The 21,437-nt window shown below is 38.0% G+C and overlaps 2 protein-coding genes across 3 annotated transcripts; both read right to left on the bottom strand.

The window, feature by feature from the left end:
* Positions 1 to 554: 554 nt before the first annotated feature.
* Positions 555 to 9,467, bottom strand: LOC131972357 (charged multivesicular body protein 4b-like). Its single transcript, XM_059334183.1, has 5 exons — positions 9,129 to 9,467; positions 6,546 to 6,723; positions 4,397 to 4,511; positions 3,886 to 4,012; positions 555 to 1,841 (listed from the first exon to the last, which is right to left on the bottom strand). The coding sequence occupies exons 1-5, from the start codon at positions 9,313 to 9,315 to the stop codon at positions 1,777 to 1,779; spliced, it is 672 nt and encodes a 223-aa protein (XP_059190166.1). The 5' UTR covers positions 9,316 to 9,467; the 3' UTR covers positions 555 to 1,776.
* Positions 9,468 to 10,290: 823 nt separating this feature from the next.
* Positions 10,291 to 17,950, bottom strand: LOC131971054 (vesicle-associated membrane protein-associated protein B-like). Of its 2 annotated transcripts, none has more exons than XM_059332330.1 (6): positions 17,659 to 17,950; positions 16,224 to 16,376; positions 15,206 to 15,309; positions 14,807 to 14,887; positions 14,314 to 14,445; positions 10,291 to 13,564 (listed from the first exon to the last, which is right to left on the bottom strand). In XM_059332330.1, the coding sequence occupies exons 1-6, from the start codon at positions 17,714 to 17,716 to the stop codon at positions 13,391 to 13,393; spliced, it is 702 nt and encodes a 233-aa protein (XP_059188313.1). In that variant the 5' UTR covers positions 17,717 to 17,950; the 3' UTR covers positions 10,291 to 13,390. The 2 variants fall into 2 exon arrangements, with proteins under 2 accessions (XP_059188313.1, XP_059188312.1); XM_059332329.1 differs by having other exon boundaries at positions 14,314 to 14,496; positions 17,659 to 17,946.
* Positions 17,951 to 21,437: the final 3,487 nt, after the last annotated feature.

Genomic DNA, 21,437 nt, shown 5'->3' with positions numbered 1-21,437 from the left:
TTTAAATTTTCTCAAAACAGGGCTCATTTTAACTACTTAATATACTGTTAAGAGGTTACATTTATAAAAATAAAAGAAAGCTTATCACTTAAATGTATCAATGTTTTATGTTTAATCTTGAGTGAAAAGTAACTAAAGCTGTAAGCTAAATGTAGTGGAGTAAAAAGTACAATATTCGCCTCAAAATGTAGTAGAGTAGAAGTTTAAAGTTACTGAAAATGGAAATACTCAAGTATAGTACAACTACCTCAAACTTGTTCTTAAGTACAGTACTTGAGTAAATGTACTTAGTTACATTTCACCACTGGATCTCATTACTTACAATTTCTAATTTTAGTGTTCTTAGAATACAGAAAATTCATTGGAAATTATTGTATATTTTCAATCTTAAAGGCCACATATTTGATGGCTCCAGCTATGTGAAGATTTGCTGTTCTGTCATATTTGATAGTAGATTGAATATCTTGTGTTTTGGTCGGACATCACCTCGGGCTCTGGAACATTTCCAATTGATTATGATCTTCTGAGATTTTATAAATGACAAAACGACAATAAAAGAATTGAAAACCTTTAATGATTTTGCAAATAATATTCTCATCTGGATAAATAAAACATAGAAATGCAAACATGCTTGTCCATCCGTCCTTGTGTTATTTTTTTCCTATGTAAAAATTGTACATCATGACTTTGAAAAACTAAAATAATTAATTCTTTAAAACTCCAAAATGTTGTAGACTGACTATAATCTAATCTTTTACAAACCACCATCCTCTTCAAGATGCAGTTAATAAGGTGTGACAATAGTTTATTACTATTATTATTTTTTCAACATTATACAATTTGAAAGAAAAATGAGAAGGACGGAGACAGACAGAGCAGGGTGAAACTGTTAGGTTTAACATCTTTCTTTCTAGCCGTGCGTTGTGATCTGTATTGTGATTTCCCATTGTTGCATGCTTCACACAACCTTGACAGAACCTCTCAGTGATGGCGGAAATACAGTATATAAAAAGAGACACATTTGGGATATTTACACCAAATAACAAGAACCACTGGTGAGAACGCCTTTGAGGGAGGGAGTAGTCGCTAAAATGGCGACAGGCGGCGAAGAATAGGAGGAAAAGGGACAAAGCACGTGGCCTGAAACATAAAAGGAGGTTCGGATTCATAGCTTCGTCATCCAGCTCATGCTCAGCTGCGCTCCTATTTTCAACAGCATTAACAAAAAACAGAGAGCAAAGGACTGTTATTTTTGTCAAGAAGGAAAAACAAACAAACATCCAGCCAGTTTAAACGCCACAAACACAGGTAAATATGTGAGTCGGAAGCAGATCTTTGAGGACTACGCCTGCATGGAAATTCTCCAGTGACGTCAGCATCGCCACACTTTTAACACTTATCTGACTCCTTTCTCGCACCCCAGAGCTCATAGTGTTACACCTCACTATGAACTCTGCGGGCGCTGAAATAGCCCTGACCATAAAGTACTAGCATTGTATTGAAGTTGAGGGTAAAAATATTAGGTGACTTTGCCAAAGTACAGTGATAGAGCTTCAATATAAAAGCCCCCCCGACTGTGGAGCACCCAGGGGTCGGTATTTGTGAAGGGGAACGGGAAAACAAAGTCTACAGCATTTTTGCTTTTTCGTCGTGTTACATAAAGTCAACTCTCCTCAGACACACAAAAATATACTCATACACAACACCCTATCAGTCCATTCATTCCCTCTTGCTCCTTCCTCTTCCTTCTCTGATGCAGGTATGATGTGGCTGCGTTTACATGGCTTCCATCGCCCAGCGCTGCAGGTCCTCCATGTCGTCCTCGTCCTCCTCTTTGTTGGCTGGAGGGGTGAAAAGACAAAAGTGGAACTTGTGAGAGATGTGAATGAAAATGTACACTCATCCTGAACCAGGATCAACCTCGACCACAGACCTCTACTTTAACAGCTGAGCTTAAAGGTATCAGGAGGGTAAATCTCTAGTTTCATCACAACACGATATTATTCAGATTCATTGGACAACAATATGATATTTACTTTACTTCAATTCGGTTAGATTAAGCAGCCAGCAGTCAATATGAGATGATATCATATGACCATTTAACATTTATATCAACTCATAAAAAAACAACTAAAATATGATTTTACTATTTTACAAATAATAAAAATAGACCTTCAGTTCACTATAAAGTGCCACATTGCATTTTAGTGCAAATGTTTTTTATGGGTTAACTTAAAGAGCCTGTGATGATATTTTAATAATGAACAAACACCATTCCCAAGATAGTTTCTTTCTCTATTCAAGTTACTTCTAAAAAAAACAAAAACAGGGAGATTGTCAAAATAAAAGCAGCGATATGCATAGATGTTTGGGCATTGCATCGATTCAGTTGGATCTTTCACCAATTAATTGATATATCGATATACAGGTACATCTCAATAAATTAGAATGATGATGGAAAACTCCATTTCCAGTAGTTCAAGTCAAATAGCCCCAACCAAGTATTGAGTGCATATAGATGGACATACTTTTCAGAGGCCAACATTTTAATCCTAAACATACTTTTTAAAATTGGTCTTTTGTAATATTAATTATTTTTGAGACAATGAATTTTGTCTTCATTAAATGTAAGCTATAATCATTATAATTAGAAGAAATTAAATAAATTAAGAAAATAAATGTTTCATTCTGTGTGTAATGGATCTATATAATGTGTTATTTTCCATTTTTTTGAATTACTGACATAAATAAACTTTCTATGATACTCTAAGTTATTGAGATGCACCTGTATGTTGCACCACTATGTCTTTGTTTAATTATCCAAAAATGTATATAATTAATGACGCCAGTGGACTTTAAGTAAACGGCTGTCACCTCTTGTTGCTCACACTCTGCAAGTGCGCAGAGCATTCTTGCCATTGGCCAAAACAGTGACGCAACGTACACCAGACTGAACATTACTGACTGTCATAGTGTTGATAGAATGTTGCACATTAAATTACAATCATATTAATTAATTCATTCATTCATTATCCTTAACCGCTTATCCGCCCAGCTGACATTGGGTGAGAGGCGGAGTACTCCCTGGACAGGTCACCAGACTATCGCAGGGCTGACACATAGAGACAGACAATCACACTCTCATTCACACCTACGGACAATTTAGAGTCTCCAATTAAACCTAAAAGAATGTTTTTGGACTGTGGGATGAAGCCGATGAGAACCCACGCTGACACAGGGAGAACATGCAAACTCCACACAGAAGAGCCACAGGCCGGAGTCAAACCGGCGACCCTTGTGCTGTGAGGCCAGATTGTTGTTAAGTGTATCCATTCAGTTCTCCTGGTCGCAGAACATTTTCTAAGCATACCATTGTTTATTTATTTTATTGCCACAAACTCAGCAAAGTGAACTCTTTGTGTAGTCACATTCACAGCTTAATTTAGCACCCTTTATTAAGGTGTAGGGTATAAATATAGACGGAAGCTTCAGGACAAACTTCCCAGGCAGGGAAAGAGAGAGATTTTTAAAACTATGTACAGTGTAAATGTTTAAAATGAAAGACAGAGGCAGGAATGTGCAAAGATTTACATGAGCCTCATAGAAATAAAAAGTAAATGCAATTTACATAACAAATAGGGAAACTATTATGAAGACTAAATCAAACACCAGTTGTAGGGAAGGGTTGCGTCTAATTAGCTATGTGTCTGAGTGTATGTATCTGCTCAGAGCCCAGAAATAGTCTGGCACATAACCCCCTGAAAAACAGCAAAATCTTCTCATCTAACTCTCTGCCAGAAAGCGAATAACCATAATTCCAAAAAGTGTTGAACTATTTATTTAACTGTAGTCGAGCTAACAGAGTTGCCTTAGAGTTCTTCTTACCAGGTCTGGAAGGTAATGAAGTAGAAGGCACGTTGGGGAGGGGGACGTTCTCTGGTCCACCGATCTCCAGCAGGCTTTTGTCCAGCGCCTCCTGCTCCAGCTCACCCAGCTCCGCCAGCAGCTCATCCTGACAAAAACAGCAAAGGTGAGGATTTTTAATAATGGGTGTGGGGTGCTGTTATCCAGTCCTAAGCTTGTCAACCTGTACACTTGGTGAGTAAAACGGCGAGACTTTAATGAAATGACTTCAAACTTTAAAAAGAGCGTATTCAATCTTTCTGCCATATTGTCCCTGAATAACTGAATACTATCAATTGTGGTAAAGTTGGTCTATGAATAAGGCCATTCAAAAATAAAGCAGACCCAATGCCTGAGTAATTACTCAAGAGACACAACAAACCGTGTTTACCTGGTGGAGTCAAAGCAGCGTAGAGAAAGAGTTTGCTCTGCGCTGGTAAACACTGTGTTATCATTTATAACTGTATGTAAAACACTTAAGACAAACACAAACCTCATCAAACTCCTCTCCAAAGCCGACAGGTTTAGAAATGGCGTCAGAGATTTCCTGGGCCAGCTCTTGCTGCTCTGTAATGTCCTGCATCAGGTCGTCCACCTTGTCAATGTCCCTGAAACAACAACAATGAGACGCTTCATATGTGAAGAAAACAGAATGCACTATTACACCTTAAAAACAACCTAAACATACTGATAGGTTGGCAGACTTAGGGGTATTTTTTAGCCTTTTAGCAGTGACATTTCTCTGAATGCCTATTTAAATACAGCCTCGATTCCAAAAAGGTTGGGACGCTGTATAAAAGAAACGTTTTACACATTTTTGGAATCGTATATATTCTTCAAATTATTTTTTAGCCTGTCACCGATGACATAATGACATCTGGTGCTGATGGGTTTGGATTAGGGAGGTATTACTGCATATGGGTCACATTGTGCAAAGCATGTTCCTCATAATCTTTCTATTGATTCTGAACAAGCTGACTAATTTTTTTTACTTTCCCTGCATTCCCATGAGGCAATTAAAGAAATAGTTTGGATTTTTCCAAGTGGGGTTGTATGTACAGGTGCATATCAATAAATGAGAATATCATGGAAAAGTCAATTTCCAGTAGTTAAAGTCAAACAGCCCCAACAGAGTATTGATTCATATAGATGGACATACTTTTCAGAGGCCAACATTTCCATATTAAACACACTTTTAAAATTGGTCTTTTGTAATATTCAAATTTTTTGAGACACAGAATTATACGTCTTCATTAAATGTCAGCCATAATTATTATAATAAGAATAAATTAAATAAATTAAGACATGAAATGTTTTTGTGTTTCTGTGTGTAATGGATCTATATACTGTGTTATTTCCAATTTCTGATTTGAATTACTGACATAAATAAACTTCTATGATATTCTAATTTATTGAGATGCACCTGTATCTGCATGTTCCAATACCACATAATTACCATATTAAATGTGCCAGACTACGATAGATAGAGAGATATTTGGTATGTCCAGATACATAAGACAAATACACTCTGCCAAAAGCACCAGGATGTCCTACTGCATAAACACAGACTTCTAGTCAGGCGGCTTAGATAAATAAAAGGGACATGCTGGACAAAAGCAGCACATTTTTTCCACATGCTCTCCATCACCATTGGTTTAAATTTTTGGTAGGGGCCACTTCATCAAGATTGTGGATCGGAGATGGCATCCATATAAAATCTATGAGAACCAATTTATCTTCCAAGCCACTCAGAAGGTCAATCTTGGTGTCAAAATCTACATTTTCTGGGTCAGGGAATCAATTAAAGCTATTGAGAATATCACTAGATGATTATTATAATAGGTCATATACAGTGCATGTATTCTGAAAAATGTATAACATGTACTAAAGGTACAAGGTGCTCACGCATGAAGGCACACTGGAATTGCAAAGATATTTGTGGTTGTAAATGTAATAAATGATAAAAGTGAAGCTAATAAAGTTTAATTAAATGCATTCATTTTATCAACTTCTCAGAATACATGCACTGTATATGACCTATATCAATATATGTCAGACCGCTTAGGAACGGAGTTGGAAATTAAGTTAATACATGGCCAAAATTAACATACCTATTTGATCAAATAATCATCTAGTGATATTTTCACTTTAAATGATTCATTGACCCAGAAAATGTATATTTTGACACTAAAATTGACCTTCTGAGTGGAAAAAAAAGATAAGAAATTACACAAAATGTCCAAAAAAGACCCAAAATGACAGGAAAAAAACTAAATTACTTCAAAAAAGAAACAAAATTACCAAAAAAAAAGACACAGAATTACCAAAAAAAGACACAAAATTATTTAAAAAATAAAAATAATAATCAACAAAAAATTGACCTTTTGAGTGGTTTGGAAGATATATTGGTTCTCATAGATTTTATATGGCTGCCATCTCCGATCCACAATCTTAATCTTAAAGTGGCTCCTACCAAAAATTGAAGCCTATGGTGATAGAGAGCATGTGGAAAAAATTTGCTGCTTTTGTCCGGGGTGTCCCCTTTCTTCTAAAATCTGCTCCTAAGCCGCCTGACTATTCACTTTAGTCCAACGTATCAATCAATCGTTTTGTAATGGACCTAATCCTGGACTGGCTCTTACATGTTTTCGTGGGCAGACTTCATGGCTTTGGCAGCGAAGCCCATGTTCTTGAGCACTTCAGTGTTGGTGTTGGCGTTCTCCAGAGCCTCTCTCTGGAACTCGATGGTCGACAGCGTGCCGTCAATCTGGGCGAGCTGCTTCTCATACCGCTTCTTTCTTTTCAAAGCTTGCAGAGCCGCTGAGGAGAGGAAGACAGAAGGGAAGGAGTCGGGATGAAAAGATTGTCACAAAAATAGATCGACTGCAGAGAAATGACGTAGAAGTTCTGGCCCTGAATAGGAATAAAAAAGTGGTTAAACATTTGGAGTGTTAACCAGCATACAGTCTTCGAAAAAAAGATACGACCATTGTTTTCTTCAATTTCTTGTTAATTTTAATGTCATTTTCCTTGGTTTTCTTGATAAGAACCAAAATAATTATCAAGAAAACAACGTAAAATGTCTATATATCAGCTTTAGCTTTATTATTGTTGTTATCATTACATTTGTCCAAACAAATGTACCTTTGGTTGTACCAGGCATTAAAACGAACAAGATATTGAAGAAAACAAGGGTTGTCTAATATCTTTTTCCTTGAAGGTATCTGCTGCTCTGAGTAGATTCATAAATAAAATGCTTACACCCTAATCAATGAGGTCAGTGACTGTTAGGTGAACAAAGAGGACAATTAGATTTAGCTTGTGACTCACACCTGGATGATAAGAAAATGTCCAATGATAATGGAAAATGTGAAAAGTAGAAATGAATCAGCCACAGCAGTCACATGACTAAAACCTGAATCACACCTAGGTTAGGCTGAAGTGAAACTATCAGACAGGGTCAGGGGGTTGACTCATTCTGTCAACCTTTGTGGAGCTGAAGAAGGAAATAATTAGAGTCAGGTAAAGGACAGAAAGTAATCAACCAAGTGCAACTTTATCAGCCTTCTGTGATTCTTGTTCTGTGAGGCAGGGCCGTATCAATTCATATTCTATCCCTGCAATAACTAATGATTTTGTCCCATTTGAGGCAACATTATTCAGTTCATCAGTCTGTCTGTCAATCACTTTTTCTCTTTCTCCAACACTCTAAGAGCAACATATCTCAACCACATCTTTCCAGGTTGTCATGAGGCTTGTTCAGGATATTTGTGCTCCTCAGTGGGAGATTGTCTTTAATTTTGGTGACCCCTTGCCATATTACTTTGCACCACTATCAGGTCAAAGGTTTTACCCTTAAATCAACACTTGTTGTTTTTTCCGGTGTCCCAAAACTAGTGTACAGTTCTTCTTAATGTCATTTACATTTTAACGTTCTTCATCAAACAAGATACATTGCATCAAATGTGATATATCTGACAAGTACGCTGTGGTCTGCTGGAGAGGGGGCAGTACGGACAGAAAGAGACTAAATAAACTGATCAGGAGAGCGAACTTTGTCCTGGACTGTCCCCTGGACTCCATAGAGGAAGTGGATGAGAGGAGGATGTTAGTGAAGCTGACATCCATCATGGACAACACCTCTCACCCCCTACATGCCACTGTGGGGTCCCTGAGTATCTCCTTCAGCAGCAGACTGTTGCACCCACGGTGTAAGAAGGAGAGGATCCACTGGTCTTTTATCCGTTGTTCTGTCTAACTCTACAACACCTGCACCACCTGATCATGTTGTAGTTTGTGTTCAGATTACCAGCACACCTTTGTTAGCACCTATCATTACACTACACACCATAGCTTTTATATATTGATCTGTATTTATATTTTCCATTTTTCATTCAAACTACTACCCCCCTGTAAATTTACATTCACCTTTTGCTTCTGTTGTTGCTGCTGTGACAAGTGAATTTCCCCATAGTGGGATCAATAAAGTATAATCTATTGTAATCTAATCTAAATCTTTATGATATGTACCACACTAAGGACTACGATGCCTTCGATTCGACAATTGTAGATGAAAGCTCGAAAGCTTCGATTTTGACAACCCTAACTATTGATATGCATGCCCCCAGAGTATTTAATCCTACATTTTTGCTGATCTCTGTATTCTAGCAGTGTTACCAGGCCAAACTGGAGGTTTCTGTCGACTTCTGACCGCGGTGCAAACACGCCCACCTCTCTGACAGAGACAGCACGCCCTTTAAACATGTGCAGGTCCAATGCTCAACCCCTGTCCTGACACACTGAGCCAATATCTTTATTGCGAGTCTTTCTGCAGCAAGATATCTATCAGTTAACTGCAGCTATACCACTCGCCACACCTGTTTTTTTCTTCTTCTATTTTTAGATGGCCACTGATCAATCAGACGTAAAATGATCACCTCAGATATGCTGGGAAAATACATGGATAGCGTCACCTCAATGAAAAAGAGTTAGCAGTGATCAAGCATGATTTAATCAAAACTCACACACAATCGACTGGTCGTCAAGTTATCAGTGGTGACAGCCTTGGCCGTGATATCGACGGTAGGTGAGACTGCCAACAGTTCTGACAGCTGGGCAAAGTTAGCCAAGTTGGCTAACGTGCTAACATTTAGCTTGGGATTGTTTTCCATGCAATTTGGTGATAAGGCGTGGAAGCTGTTAGAAAATATACTCTGATGTCTCACCTCTTTTGTTTTTCGTGCCGTTTTTCTTGGCGATTTGCAATTCCTGTTCGATCTTTTTCTCTAGAAATTCCTGTTTCTTCGTTAGCATCTCCTCCGTCTCTCGGAGTTTCTGGATCGCCTCCTGTGGGCTCGGTCCCTTTCCTCCTTTCCCTCCTCCTCCTCCAAATATCTTAGCAAACAACGACATAACTGGGGTGCTACAATTACACTAATTCTAAAAAAATAAAAACAAATATGCGATGCACCCGGGAAAATGAAGCTGCGCTACCTTGATGCTAGGCTACACTGACACTTCGCCCTGAAACCTGGAGGATTGTTGATGTTTTTCTACTTCCTGGAAAAGGCCCGATGACGTCAGGACGTTGGATGACGGGTGGGCGGGGCTTGTATTTTGTTATTATTATTGTCAATCATCTATCAATCTATGAATATGAATTTACATATAAACAATAAAAAATATAATGCATTTGATGGAATACATTTGAAAACTTCATAATCTCAATGTTTTTGTCAAATTAGGCTCCAGCCCCCCGCGACCCGAGTGCGGATAAACGGTTCACGATAATGGATGGATGGATGGAGTTTTAGGTTTTCAGAGATATTTAAATACATATATTTTTTTTTACCCAAATAATTGTCAATATAATATTTAACTTTATTTTAATGTTATACTTACTTTACCATGTCTATTATTTCCTCTGTTCTTGTACTTTTTCACAGTAATTTGAAGAGATGCTGCAGACCGACTGAGCTTTTTTAAAATAATTATTTAGGCCAACTAAACAGATTGCACATGTCACACAATTGCATTTGACAACATAAAACACAGTGCAAAATCCATACATTTAAACACGCCAGGGGGCAAACACAGGTGAGAAAAATATATACATAAAGAAATACCAAATACAAATAAATCAACTACACTGGTATACTACTGGTATACTACAGGGAACACAAGCCCTTACAGGTTTCTATTACCTTTTTATTGTTTTTTATTTACTATTCATAAAGAATATAAACTGCAAAAGGGCCTTTGGCTTGTAAACTTACACATATGTTCATAGAATAAGCCTGGAATAATAGTCAATAGATGTGATATATTTTCCTCAATATTCTGTCATAGGTAAAGAATGCAAACATACTGATAAAAAAACGTTCCTCAGTTGTTGTTGTTGTTTTTTTTATTATTATTGTTGTACAAAATGTAAATAACAAGTTTGGGAGCAAATTACCATATTGTTTGTAATGTCATATCAGAAAACCTGGGATCATGGTTTCAGGTTGAGCTTTGCCAAAGGTAGAATTTATATATTATATAGGGTCATGAGCTGAGGGCACGGACTACCGCATGAAATATAGCTTCTTTCCCAGGGGCATAAGTGAGTTGCTCACAGGCTAAGCTAAGCTGGACTGAACTTTACTGAGTTGATATGCACTTTAATGACACTTTTTTATCTTCCTTTCTTATGCTGCTAAGTGAGTGATTTATGTCATCTTAATTTTGTTGTGTGGTGATAAGCAATGACAAATTCAGTCATGGAAAAAATATTAGACCACCCCTTGTTTTCTTCAATTTCTTGTACATTTTAATGCCTGGTACAACATAAGGTACAGTTGTTTGGACAGATATAACAAAAAGAGCTGAAGAAAACCATGGAAAATGACTAGAAAGCAGCTCTTAAATTAAACTCTTATGAGCTATTTTTGTTGTTATTATATTTGTCCAAACAAATGTACCAGACATTAAAATTAACAAGAAACTGAAGAAAAAAAGGGATAATATTTTTTTCCATGACTGTAATCAAATCAAATCTGCATGTTATCCTTAAATTTCTTGGTGAAAGGCCTTGCAGCAGGTTCACTGTCAAAACTGTGGCCTCAACCAAACCACTGACTGTCACGTCACCTCATAGGCCTTTATCTATAAGGTTTTAAAGGGGAATTCTAAGCACTTCAAATCTGCAAAACCAGCCAAACGTCAGAAGACATTATGTCATGAGTTTTACTCACTTGCATGGCTTATAGAATTCCAACAAGGAAACTGGTATCATCTTTTCTTTGGTCCTTCCCTGCCTGGTATATGGCCACATTGTAACCCCTCACTACCACTTGTAAAGGAGGCCCCTGAATATGATGATCCACTCTCTCTAGATCCCTCAAAGACATGTTTGCTGAAGACTGTTTTCACAGTAAGAGTTAACTGATTTTCATGTGTATGATTGACGGAGTGCTCTTTTAAGCCATTAAGAGAGCAGTTTGAATGATTTTTATGAATTCTTTTTTTTTTTATATAAGTCTCTCTCACACACATACAATCTCTTTTTCAAATTTAAATGATAAAAAAAAGAGTAAACTTTTCACAGAAGCAGACAGTTGGGGGTTTATGCATTTTAATTCATTATGATGCTACATGATCCATGGTGATTGTTTAATTATTTTCTTCCTTTACTACAGTATGTTAATAACTTTGCCAGTTATCTTTTTAAGTCTTTATTTTTATGTACATACAAAAGAGTATCCAATTACTGTGTGATTACATTGTTGTGTGACTGGTTCTTTGCATGTGTGGTCTGAAGCGCTGATGCCTTTTTTTTTTCTCTTTTCTTTAATGTAGTGTGTATTCACAGGTCAGTCCTCCTCCCAGCCACCCACATTCCCACTTCTCTGCTCCCCGAGCTCCCTCCGGCAACAAAAAAATACAGATATTTAATCTTTTTTTCCCTTCAACCACCTGCTTGGATGGTCATGTGACAGCCGAGATAATACAGCTGTGTTGTCTCAGTTATCACACGAACACCAGAGCCCAACACGGAACAAAAGGAAAAGATAATCGAAAAGAAACAAAACACACACAAACTGATAAACCAGACTCAAGATGGTCCCTTTTGAGAAGACAGATTTTTTTTTTTTGCCAATATAACTTCAACACTCAAAAAATAATAATAATCATAATAATAAATTCCAGGTCATTTCATGCAGACTGCAGAGTGGACACTTGAATATAGTGCATTTTTTGAATATTATAAACAACAGAAGCATTGTGACTACATGAGAATATAAGAACAAAAAAAAAAAGCAAACAACTGCTGTAATACACTAGAGGACGCAAATACAATACTCCATGGGCAAAATTAAACAAGGTGGCCAAAGCTATTGTTACATACTGTATGTTATATATTGAAAATGTTCAAGTTGGTTTTTGCATGACAAGTTCATTGCTTTAAGGAGGGGAGATTGTTGTTTTTGTCCAATGGAAGAAAATAATCAAGAAAATAAAATAGTTATCTGGGAAAATCTGATGTTATTTTTAAAAATAGATCACCATGCAGCAGATTTTTTTTTTAATCCTAATCTCAATTTTACCAGGTTATAATTGGACAAAAAAAATCGATTTGTTGGATTTCTACTAATTCCTTGGTCTGGTCAGCAACAAAAATGATCAAGTTCTAATCTGATTTTAAACAAAGACCCCCATTTTTCTGTTGTGCACAGGAAACCTGTTCAGATGACAGTTATGTTGTCAAACCACCCCTCTTCCTTCGCTCTGAAACAGCCTGTGATTTCACCATTTGTGGTCTCCTCACATAAAAACATCCACACACAATCATATCAGCCCTCCTGCAGGAGGCAAAATCAAGAAGACACACACACGCACGCAATCACACTTTAGAAGACAATACATTAAGTTTGAATCTAGAAAAAAGTCTTTCACTGATCAGTTGTGTTCACCTCTCCTTGCAGATTATCAGTAATAAGTGGAAGAGAGATTATCAGAAGAGGAGTGTTAGATCTTTCTTAGAGACAATGTGAGTGAGGAACTTGAAGACTTGATAAAGAATCAATGAAAGACTTTCGACATTCAGCCAGCATGAAGCCACTTCCACACACCACTAACTGTTACCTGTGCAAGTTGCGGAAGATCATTTAGGAAGAAGGGATGGACGGAAAGAACAGATCAGAGGTGGTGATTATTTCACAAACAAAGAAAAAGGCAAGACCTGTGGCAAGAACGCTCTCACACATGGTTTAACTTGGGATCGCCTTCCTTCGTTCTCTCTTTTTTTTTTTTTTTTTTACACGTTAAATTACTTTCCATCAAGATAAGCCATCGAGATATTGCCTTAAATGTTAAAAAAAAGAAAAGAAAAGAAAGAGAAACCAACATAAACCCAGAAGACATCCCCGTTGCCACGTGTCCTCCCGAGCACGCCTCCCGTCCGTCCGCCCGCCCGTCCGTCACTGTGCTCTGTCTGTCTGTGTCTCTACAGGGCCAGCTTGCCAATGATGACTCCAATGACAAAGAAGAGCACGCAGAGCGCCAGGATGCGGGTGCTTAGGCCTTCGTCCCTCATGGCTGAGGTCGCCATGGTGGAGGAGGAAGGAGAGTGAGGAGAGCCCATTGAGGTCACCTTTCTCTTTCGCAGCCCGTCGTCCTCCTGCGCTCGAGAGAGACAAGTCAGAGAAACATAGACAGTTATTGTTAGCAGAAAGATAACTTTTCACAGTACAGTTACATAAAAAGGTTCTACACACAAGAGCAACACTACAGACTTCAGACATCTCTGTGCGTTGGTGTGATGCAATGTAGACAAGCATATATTTAATCAAAAGAAATGACCGGTACAGCACAGCATGCAACTTCTAATCATGCCCGATTGCTTCATCGGTAACTTGACAGTGATGTACAGATAGACACGTTTACACATGACGTCATTTGGTGACACTTCTAACAGCCAATAGCTTCTCTGCCTGCAAAAATATGGCATCACTGTAGATACAGCAGACAGAGAGCAGACTTTGGACTTAAGCTCTGCTAAATGCAAGAAAAGGTTATTCATTTTTAATTTAATCATTTAGAGGCTGTTGGACTTATACCTGGAAGAGAGAACTCAATCCCTGGCAATAGTGCTAAATGTGTTAAGGGGGTATTAATGATATCACTAAAACATAAAAAACAGACTGAAAAGTTACATGTCACCTTATGTGTGCAGCTTTTAACTTCTACAGCTTCATTTGGAAAAAAATACCATTCACTCAACGTCTAAAATTCATTTACCCTGTTTGTTGTAGAAATGACATTCAAGAATGAGACTATTTCTGTGTATGAAAGAGTTACTGCAGCAGAAAATTTCAAGGTTGAAAGAAAGTGCAGACACAATGCTTCTTTGTTTTTGGTGGGTCTTACCCTGATCTGTTTGTTTTCTTCCCGTAGCCTCTGCACCTCCATCTGCAGCCGCTTGCACTCCTCCATGATCTTCTTCACCTCTCCGTCATCCAGCGAGGCGCTGGCTGACTTGGGCAGCGTGGAGTGCTCAGTCTTAACAGAGGAGGCAGAGGAATACACAGTTTGGTTGGTTTCACTCTCATGCTGTGGAGAGAGAGTGAGGGTGGGGGGTGGAGACGATGGGCACGGGAGGCAGGAAGGAGATAAAGAGACATGCAGAGACGTGGCAGGAAGTGAGATGAATGTACAAACATATAAATCAGAAATGAATAAATAAGCATATAATGGGTGATACAGTGATGTGTGGCTGATGGGTAGGAGACTGAGAAAACAAAAAATAAACTAAAAAACATGCAACGTGAATGTTTCTGCATTCATTTAGACATCGAAAGTACATGAAAAAATGTGTGCATCTACATGTGACAACAAATGGCCATTATGCAAAGAGACTTACAGTTTTGTCATTTTCTAGAGGCATCTCAAACGCACATCTCAACTTTGAATCCATCAGCTCTTCAGGCTTTGCCTCCTTCCACTGTGGGCAACAACATCAAGAGGGAAAGAGTGAGACAGAAGAAAAACACAGTGAATGTTCAAACTTGGATCCCTTAGCAAAAGATCAGTTCTGTTTATCTTTAATTAGAAGTCATTAGTTCACAGGAAATGCTCTAGAGGAATTATTTAGAAGAATTACATATTCAGGATTTGTGTTATAAATGTTTCACAACCGTTTCTGCACAACGAGATAGACAGATGTAAACTGTAATATTAAAGAGTTCACCTGGAGGTGACTTCTGAAAGATGTAGGAATGAATAAATATATCAAGAATATAATCTAATTATTGGTACTTACAACTCCTTCCATGTCAGTCATGTCGTATGGAGCCAGCATGGACTGCACCATGAATTTGTGTTTACTCTTTTCATTGGGGTCATAATCAAAGGGCTGAAGCATAACTGTGGACCAAAACAATGACAGAATGGAGAGCCGGAACATTAGGGAAAGAGTAACTTCCTGTATTGGATCATAAGAACTATTACGCAACCTGCAAAGAAAAAGATGTCAGTAGTGTTTATGATTTGGGTTTCACTTTGACCTACTCACCTCACTGGATCATCATTTACTCTCACTGAAGAGTACAATGATTCAGCTAATAAATTAATGTTTGAAGTTCAGTTTATCAGTTTGATTTCAATAATAGGACTGCAGACGATGGAGGCATATGATCAATTAAGTAATTTCACGATTAATTATTGGTCTATAAAATGTCATACAATTGTAAAAAAATATCCCTCTCAGTTTCTCAAAGTTCAAGGTGATGTCTTTAAATATCTTATTCTGCTAGTCCAAAATCCAAAGACATTCAGTTTAAGTAGTAAAATTCACTACCCAACCTTTTTTCTACAATTACCGGTCCTTTTATACTCCAATAATTTGGAGTAAAATCGCATATGCAGGTATTTTTCACATCTTTTTGTACAGACTGTAGGCACCAAGCACCTGCCAAGATTTTACAGATACACCTTCTGATGATCTCACAACAGTATTTGTAACCTCAAGAGGCCAGCTGCTGTATCAGTACAATGACTGGTAGAACTGGCTAGATGGTTTATTTTGGAGCTGAAACACAATACATGCAGGCTTCTCCACACCTCCTTGCATTCATGTAAAATAATAATATTTTCTAAACTTATTTTCGTGTTGCTGCTGGTTTATCAATAAATGCTTCATTCTGCTCAGCTATTAGATCCAGTAGTGTTTTTCCCTCAGATACAAATGCATATCCTTAATTAAGACATATTTTCTTGGGTTTGAACTTTTACATGGCTTTTCACCAGTGTTGCCAAAAGATAAAAAAACTTGTACAAACCAGAAACATTGATGGAGCTTCCAGCGTCAATGATGCCACTGTTTGGGCGCACACAGTATCTGCGAGGCGCGGTTGTCTTGACTTTGAAACACACATTTCTATCTGTGGGGTTGGTGAGCTTCAGAGTGGCAGTGACAACATCTGTAAAAGGGCCTGAGGAGGACACAGAGAAACATCACAGTGACTCAAGGGATCATGTGTGATTTTACACTTGTGTCTACTAGTCCGGGTGTTAGTTTGTCACTGGTGTGCGTGGCTCAGATTCCTTGTTAAGAATCAAAACTGAGTGGGCGAGCATGATAAGCTACATGCACATATTGTTACGGTGTGTCTGCAAGGATGAATATATTAGAAGTGTTTGTGAGGGGCTCCACAGAGTCTGCAGTAAACACTGCACATTAAACATTAAAACGGTGGAAAGAGCAGAGAAGTGTGCAGGCGTTCACTTTATTATTCATGCCCCGCCCTCAGCCAAAACCTGGATACTGTAGAAAACTTACAACTGTGTGTTCTTGTTTTCTTATTAGACCATCTGACCATGTTTAATTGATTAATTAACCTCTTTTGGCGGTGTGTGTTACCTCACTGTACTTTCTGATCTTATCAGATCCACTGTGCATCAATAACTGAGTGGGCGTATGTATCTTCTTGTGGGTTATCTTTGCATTTAAAGCTCTGCAAAAATCAATCAGTGAACAACCAGCCACTGCCCGATCCCATCACCTTGGGCCATCACTTGACCCATTTCTACAGCAATATCACACCCAAAGGCAATTATGTCAGAATGTAGCCATTATCCCTGGCACACCAGCTCAGCCTGTATTTTCACAATCTTCCTGCCTGGATATAGAAAAGCTGGAAAGGAATTTAGGTTGAACAGTGAGAGTGAACGGTAAATCTCCCAATCACAGCTTGCTAGCTTAGAAAATTGTGAAATAAGCATGGTAATAAGCCTAAGCAATGACAACCTGAGCGTAGAAACTGCTAGAATAATCAGTTATTGGCAGACGGGTGTTCGCAACAACATCAAGAGGACGGCAAAAGTCAAGTATTAGATCACATCAGTGTTTCACATGTTGTCAGAGGATAAAATACGAAGCTTATAGAGGAAATGAGCAAGAATGAATTAGAGAAATGGGACGGTGGGCCTGCCCTGACGCTGCAATGAAAGCTAACAGTTTGACTTGCTATCTAGGTTAGCTGAATGCTACCTAGCTAGCCAGTTAGCATCGTCGCACACAGTGTCGTTTCACCTGTCATCGCCACTGCTGTCGCCAACACAATGTAGACTACAGCTCGTTATATCCGTCTGATTCAATAACAGCGACAGCAAACAACCACACATTAGTAGAGTTGACTGGTTAGTACAGAAATAGACACAGTGGCTTTTTGGTGAGCTACCTAGCCCCCGGCCCTGCCCTCTGGTTCAGCGTACCTCTGAACTTCAGTTCGTGTTGTGGCTCTAGCACCAGGACTTGTTCTGCTCTGGCCATGTCCCAGGGCTTCTTCCTGTCGTCACGAGGACAACTATATGTTACCGCAGGTAGCCCGAGGAGGTGAGGCAGCTGGCTCCCGAAGAAACAACCCGGCCGTCCACAGGAGGGAAGGAGGAGGAGGAGGATGATTAGAAATGCACCACCACTCGGACTGACTGGTTGGCTGACTGACTGCCACCGACAGCTGCTGGAGGCTAACGGCTACTGCTAACTCTGCTAGCAGCGGAGGGAGAGACGGTAAGGAAGAAGGACGACGACGTCACCAGGGGGGCGGGGCCGGGCGGGAATCACGTGGTTTCTTGACCGTTTGCAAAAACAAGCGCTCACACCTTGAAGGTAAATCTTCACCCTGTTAAAATAATCGCCTAAGTCATTTTTTCAAGTTTTGCAGGAAACACAAAATACTTCACCAAAAGTGTAACATGACATTTAATCATCATTTCACTCAAAAAGGATGTAACAAAATGTGGCTATTGGCATAGCAATAACACTGTGTGTAAATTATGTAACTTAAGAGAAATAAATGACTTAGGCAATTTTTCGAACATGCCTTTTTGACGATATGTGCAAGATATGGTAACACTTTATTTTGAAGGTGTCTACATAAGAGACACACAAGCCTGTCAGAAACATGACATGACAAGTATCATGAGCATTAATGTTACTTCAAAGTGTCATTAATGTTCATGACACATCCCATGTCATGTTTATGACACGCTCATGTAACTCTTATGTAGACACCTTAGAGTAAAGTGTTACCAATATTAGTGCTAAACTGATAACTTAACAATCTCCATCTAGCTCTTATTTGCTGTGTTCTTATCTGATGCCTATGAATGTGGCAAATTGTCAAAGAAATGATGATTACTGATTAGAAATGATGACTTAAAGGGGTAAAATCACATGATCTGATCAACTGATGTAGGTGATTTTACCATAGGTGGCCGGCGTCATGAGGAGATGATTTAGGCAAAAAAAAAACCCAATTTTGACAAAAAATGACTTAAGCGATTATTTTAACAGTGACGAGATTATAAATGGGTACAAAATATCTACAGTCATGGAAAAAAATATTAGACCACCCCTTGTTTTCTTCAATGTCTTGTTCACTTCAATGCATGGTACAACTTAAGGTACATACGTTTGGACAAATATAATAACAACAAAAATAGCTAATAATAGTGTAATATAAGAGCTGATATCTAGCCATTACCATGGTTTTCTTGATAATGATTTTGGTTATGATCAAGAAAACATGGAAATGGCTAGATATTAGCTCATAAATTAAACTCTTATGAGCTAATTTTGTTGCCTTCATTATATTTGTCCAAACAAATGTACCTTTAGTTGTACCAGGCATTAAAATGAACAAGAAATTGAAGAAAACAAGGGTGGTCTAATATTTTTTTCCATGACTGTACAGAGCTGAGACAGGGCAGTACTTTGAGACACTACACAGATAAAACAGAATCAGAAAGAGTATGAATCAGGGCTATAGAAATGCTGAAGTAACAATAGTATGGAAACTGTCTCAATATTATGACTTACTATCTCATAATTGAGGATTTTTCTTGAAATAATGACTTAGTATCTTAAAATAATGATACAGGCCAGTTGTGGTTGTATAAACAATGCTGCCATTTCTTAAACAATGGCTGAAAGAACCATTACTGCTGCTTTGTTCCCATTGTTAAAGTCCCAGGTATAACTGAACAGTATCATGCCTTAATTCATAATCTGATAAGAAAATAACATTTAAAATGCTTGTTTTCTGGGTGGCGTTTAGATCTATCAGGGCTATGCTATGCAGTGGAATCTCATCGCTTAAGCAAGTCACTGCTTTGAGAACTTTTCTCATTAAATGGACTTAGATTTTTTTTTTAACGCAATGGCAAAGATGGGCTTCCATGTAATAGCCTCCTCCACAGGGTCAGGAATATACAACTATTACATAGGAGAAATGCTGAAGCTTTTGTTTATATATTATTTTGTTGGCCTAAAAGTGAATTTCAAGGTAATTGCGTCCAGCATACAGTAAAATTTCCTTGTAGAAACCAAAACCATATTTGTTTCTATGCATCAGCAGTAAATAGTTAGGATACGTTTACATTTATTTGCATTATATACACACACATATATGTCAGGTATGACTGGTTACCAAATTGTGCTTTTCCTTCAGCGCACAGTTCATCTTTATTTAAGTTAAACTTAGCTTCTTTTTCACCCTAGGGGAAAATACTGCTGCCTCTGATCCCATTTTTCATAGAAAATGAATGTAAGCAAGGCTTTTGGTTGCTACTTTTGTTGCATCTATTCCTGTACACTCGTACTACCAGATTTTCATGAAAAGCAAACTTCTGTCATTTCCACTTACCTCCATATCAACTGAAACATAACTATAGCTGGCAGGCCCACCAAACAGAGTGACTTAGCTCCTGTGGATCAAACTCATCTGCCCCACAATATATAATGATTAAAGAAATCATTGCACAGTTCCCAAAAGCATCAAATATAATATTTTAACAAGACAGAAATTGTATTTGTGCAGTTATAGAACACTTGGGCTTTAGGATAAAGATACTTGTGTTATCTACTATGTATATCAAGCATCTGGGGCACAAAACAGTAAGACAAGTCAAATTTAATACTTTGTGCGATTAATTTCCTGTGTGTGTTTAGTATGGCGTGAACACTTCACAGAGGCTAAATGAATAATTTCCAAAATTTTGGGGTAAAATTTTTCCTGTAAACGGTTTCATTTCTGACTGTGGTCATAATAACACAGCCAAAACATCAAAAACATGCATCAGGAGTTGTATTTTCCAGAGTGAGGTTTCACTTTTAGAGTGTATATTTTTTTTTACCTCCAGGAACTGACTGCAGGATGAAGGCCCACCAGTTATGAAGAGACCACTTTGTTATTTAACTTTCAACCCAAATTTTCCACATGGTTTAGCTTCAAAACCAGAGTGCTTTCTGTCAGAAAGTGACTTCATAGTTTTCATGGTTGTCCCGAAAAATACATGCTCTGCATATCTGAAGAGGAAATGACTGGTAAACGAACAGGAAACTTCACTTCCTCTGGCGTGGATTTACAACCCTTCCGACGGACAAAAAAATGTAAGGATAAGAATGCAAAAAATGCAGCTTTCTGTACGTGAGGAAGTATAGAGAAGTGTCTGTGAGTGTGTTTCTGGTACATGTGTAATCACAGACCTGTTGCTGTCTGCACCAAAAAAACCTTTATTTCTTAGAGCGTCTGTTCAGAAAGTAGAGACCCATATTTGATGTACACATTAAATGAAGACTAGGGCACTGAAAGGAGAGAGATGCTAATACTTTACAGGTCGCCTCTGCTGTGCAAGGCTAGGAAGGAGGACACCCCCCCTCATCAGAAAATAAAGTGAAATCAATTTTTTTTTTTTGGTCTTTTTTTTTGGCCTTTTTTTTTTTTTAGCAAAAGCATACGATTTGTGTAGAAACAAGCAATGTTTTGCATCTGTCATCTCCTCTTCAACCCTTCAAAATGTCCTTTTTTGCAGATGTCAATAAAAGAAAAAAAAAGAAACCTGAACACAACTTCAGTTGAAAGGATTTAAGTTATAGCAATGCGCACACTATCAAGTGTACAATTTGTCAAGGTTCATTTGATTCTAATAAAATACTTTTTTTTTTAAAACCCATATACATTTCATATATTTATCTTTTTGGGGTATAT

The sequence above is a fragment of the Centropristis striata genome, chromosome 5 (genome assembly GCF_030273125.1).
Source record: "Centropristis striata isolate RG_2023a ecotype Rhode Island chromosome 5, C.striata_1.0, whole genome shotgun sequence".
In the NCBI taxonomy this organism is placed as follows: domain Eukaryota; kingdom Metazoa; phylum Chordata; class Actinopteri; order Perciformes; family Serranidae; genus Centropristis; species Centropristis striata.
This window is presented reverse-complemented; position numbering and strand designations above follow the sequence as displayed.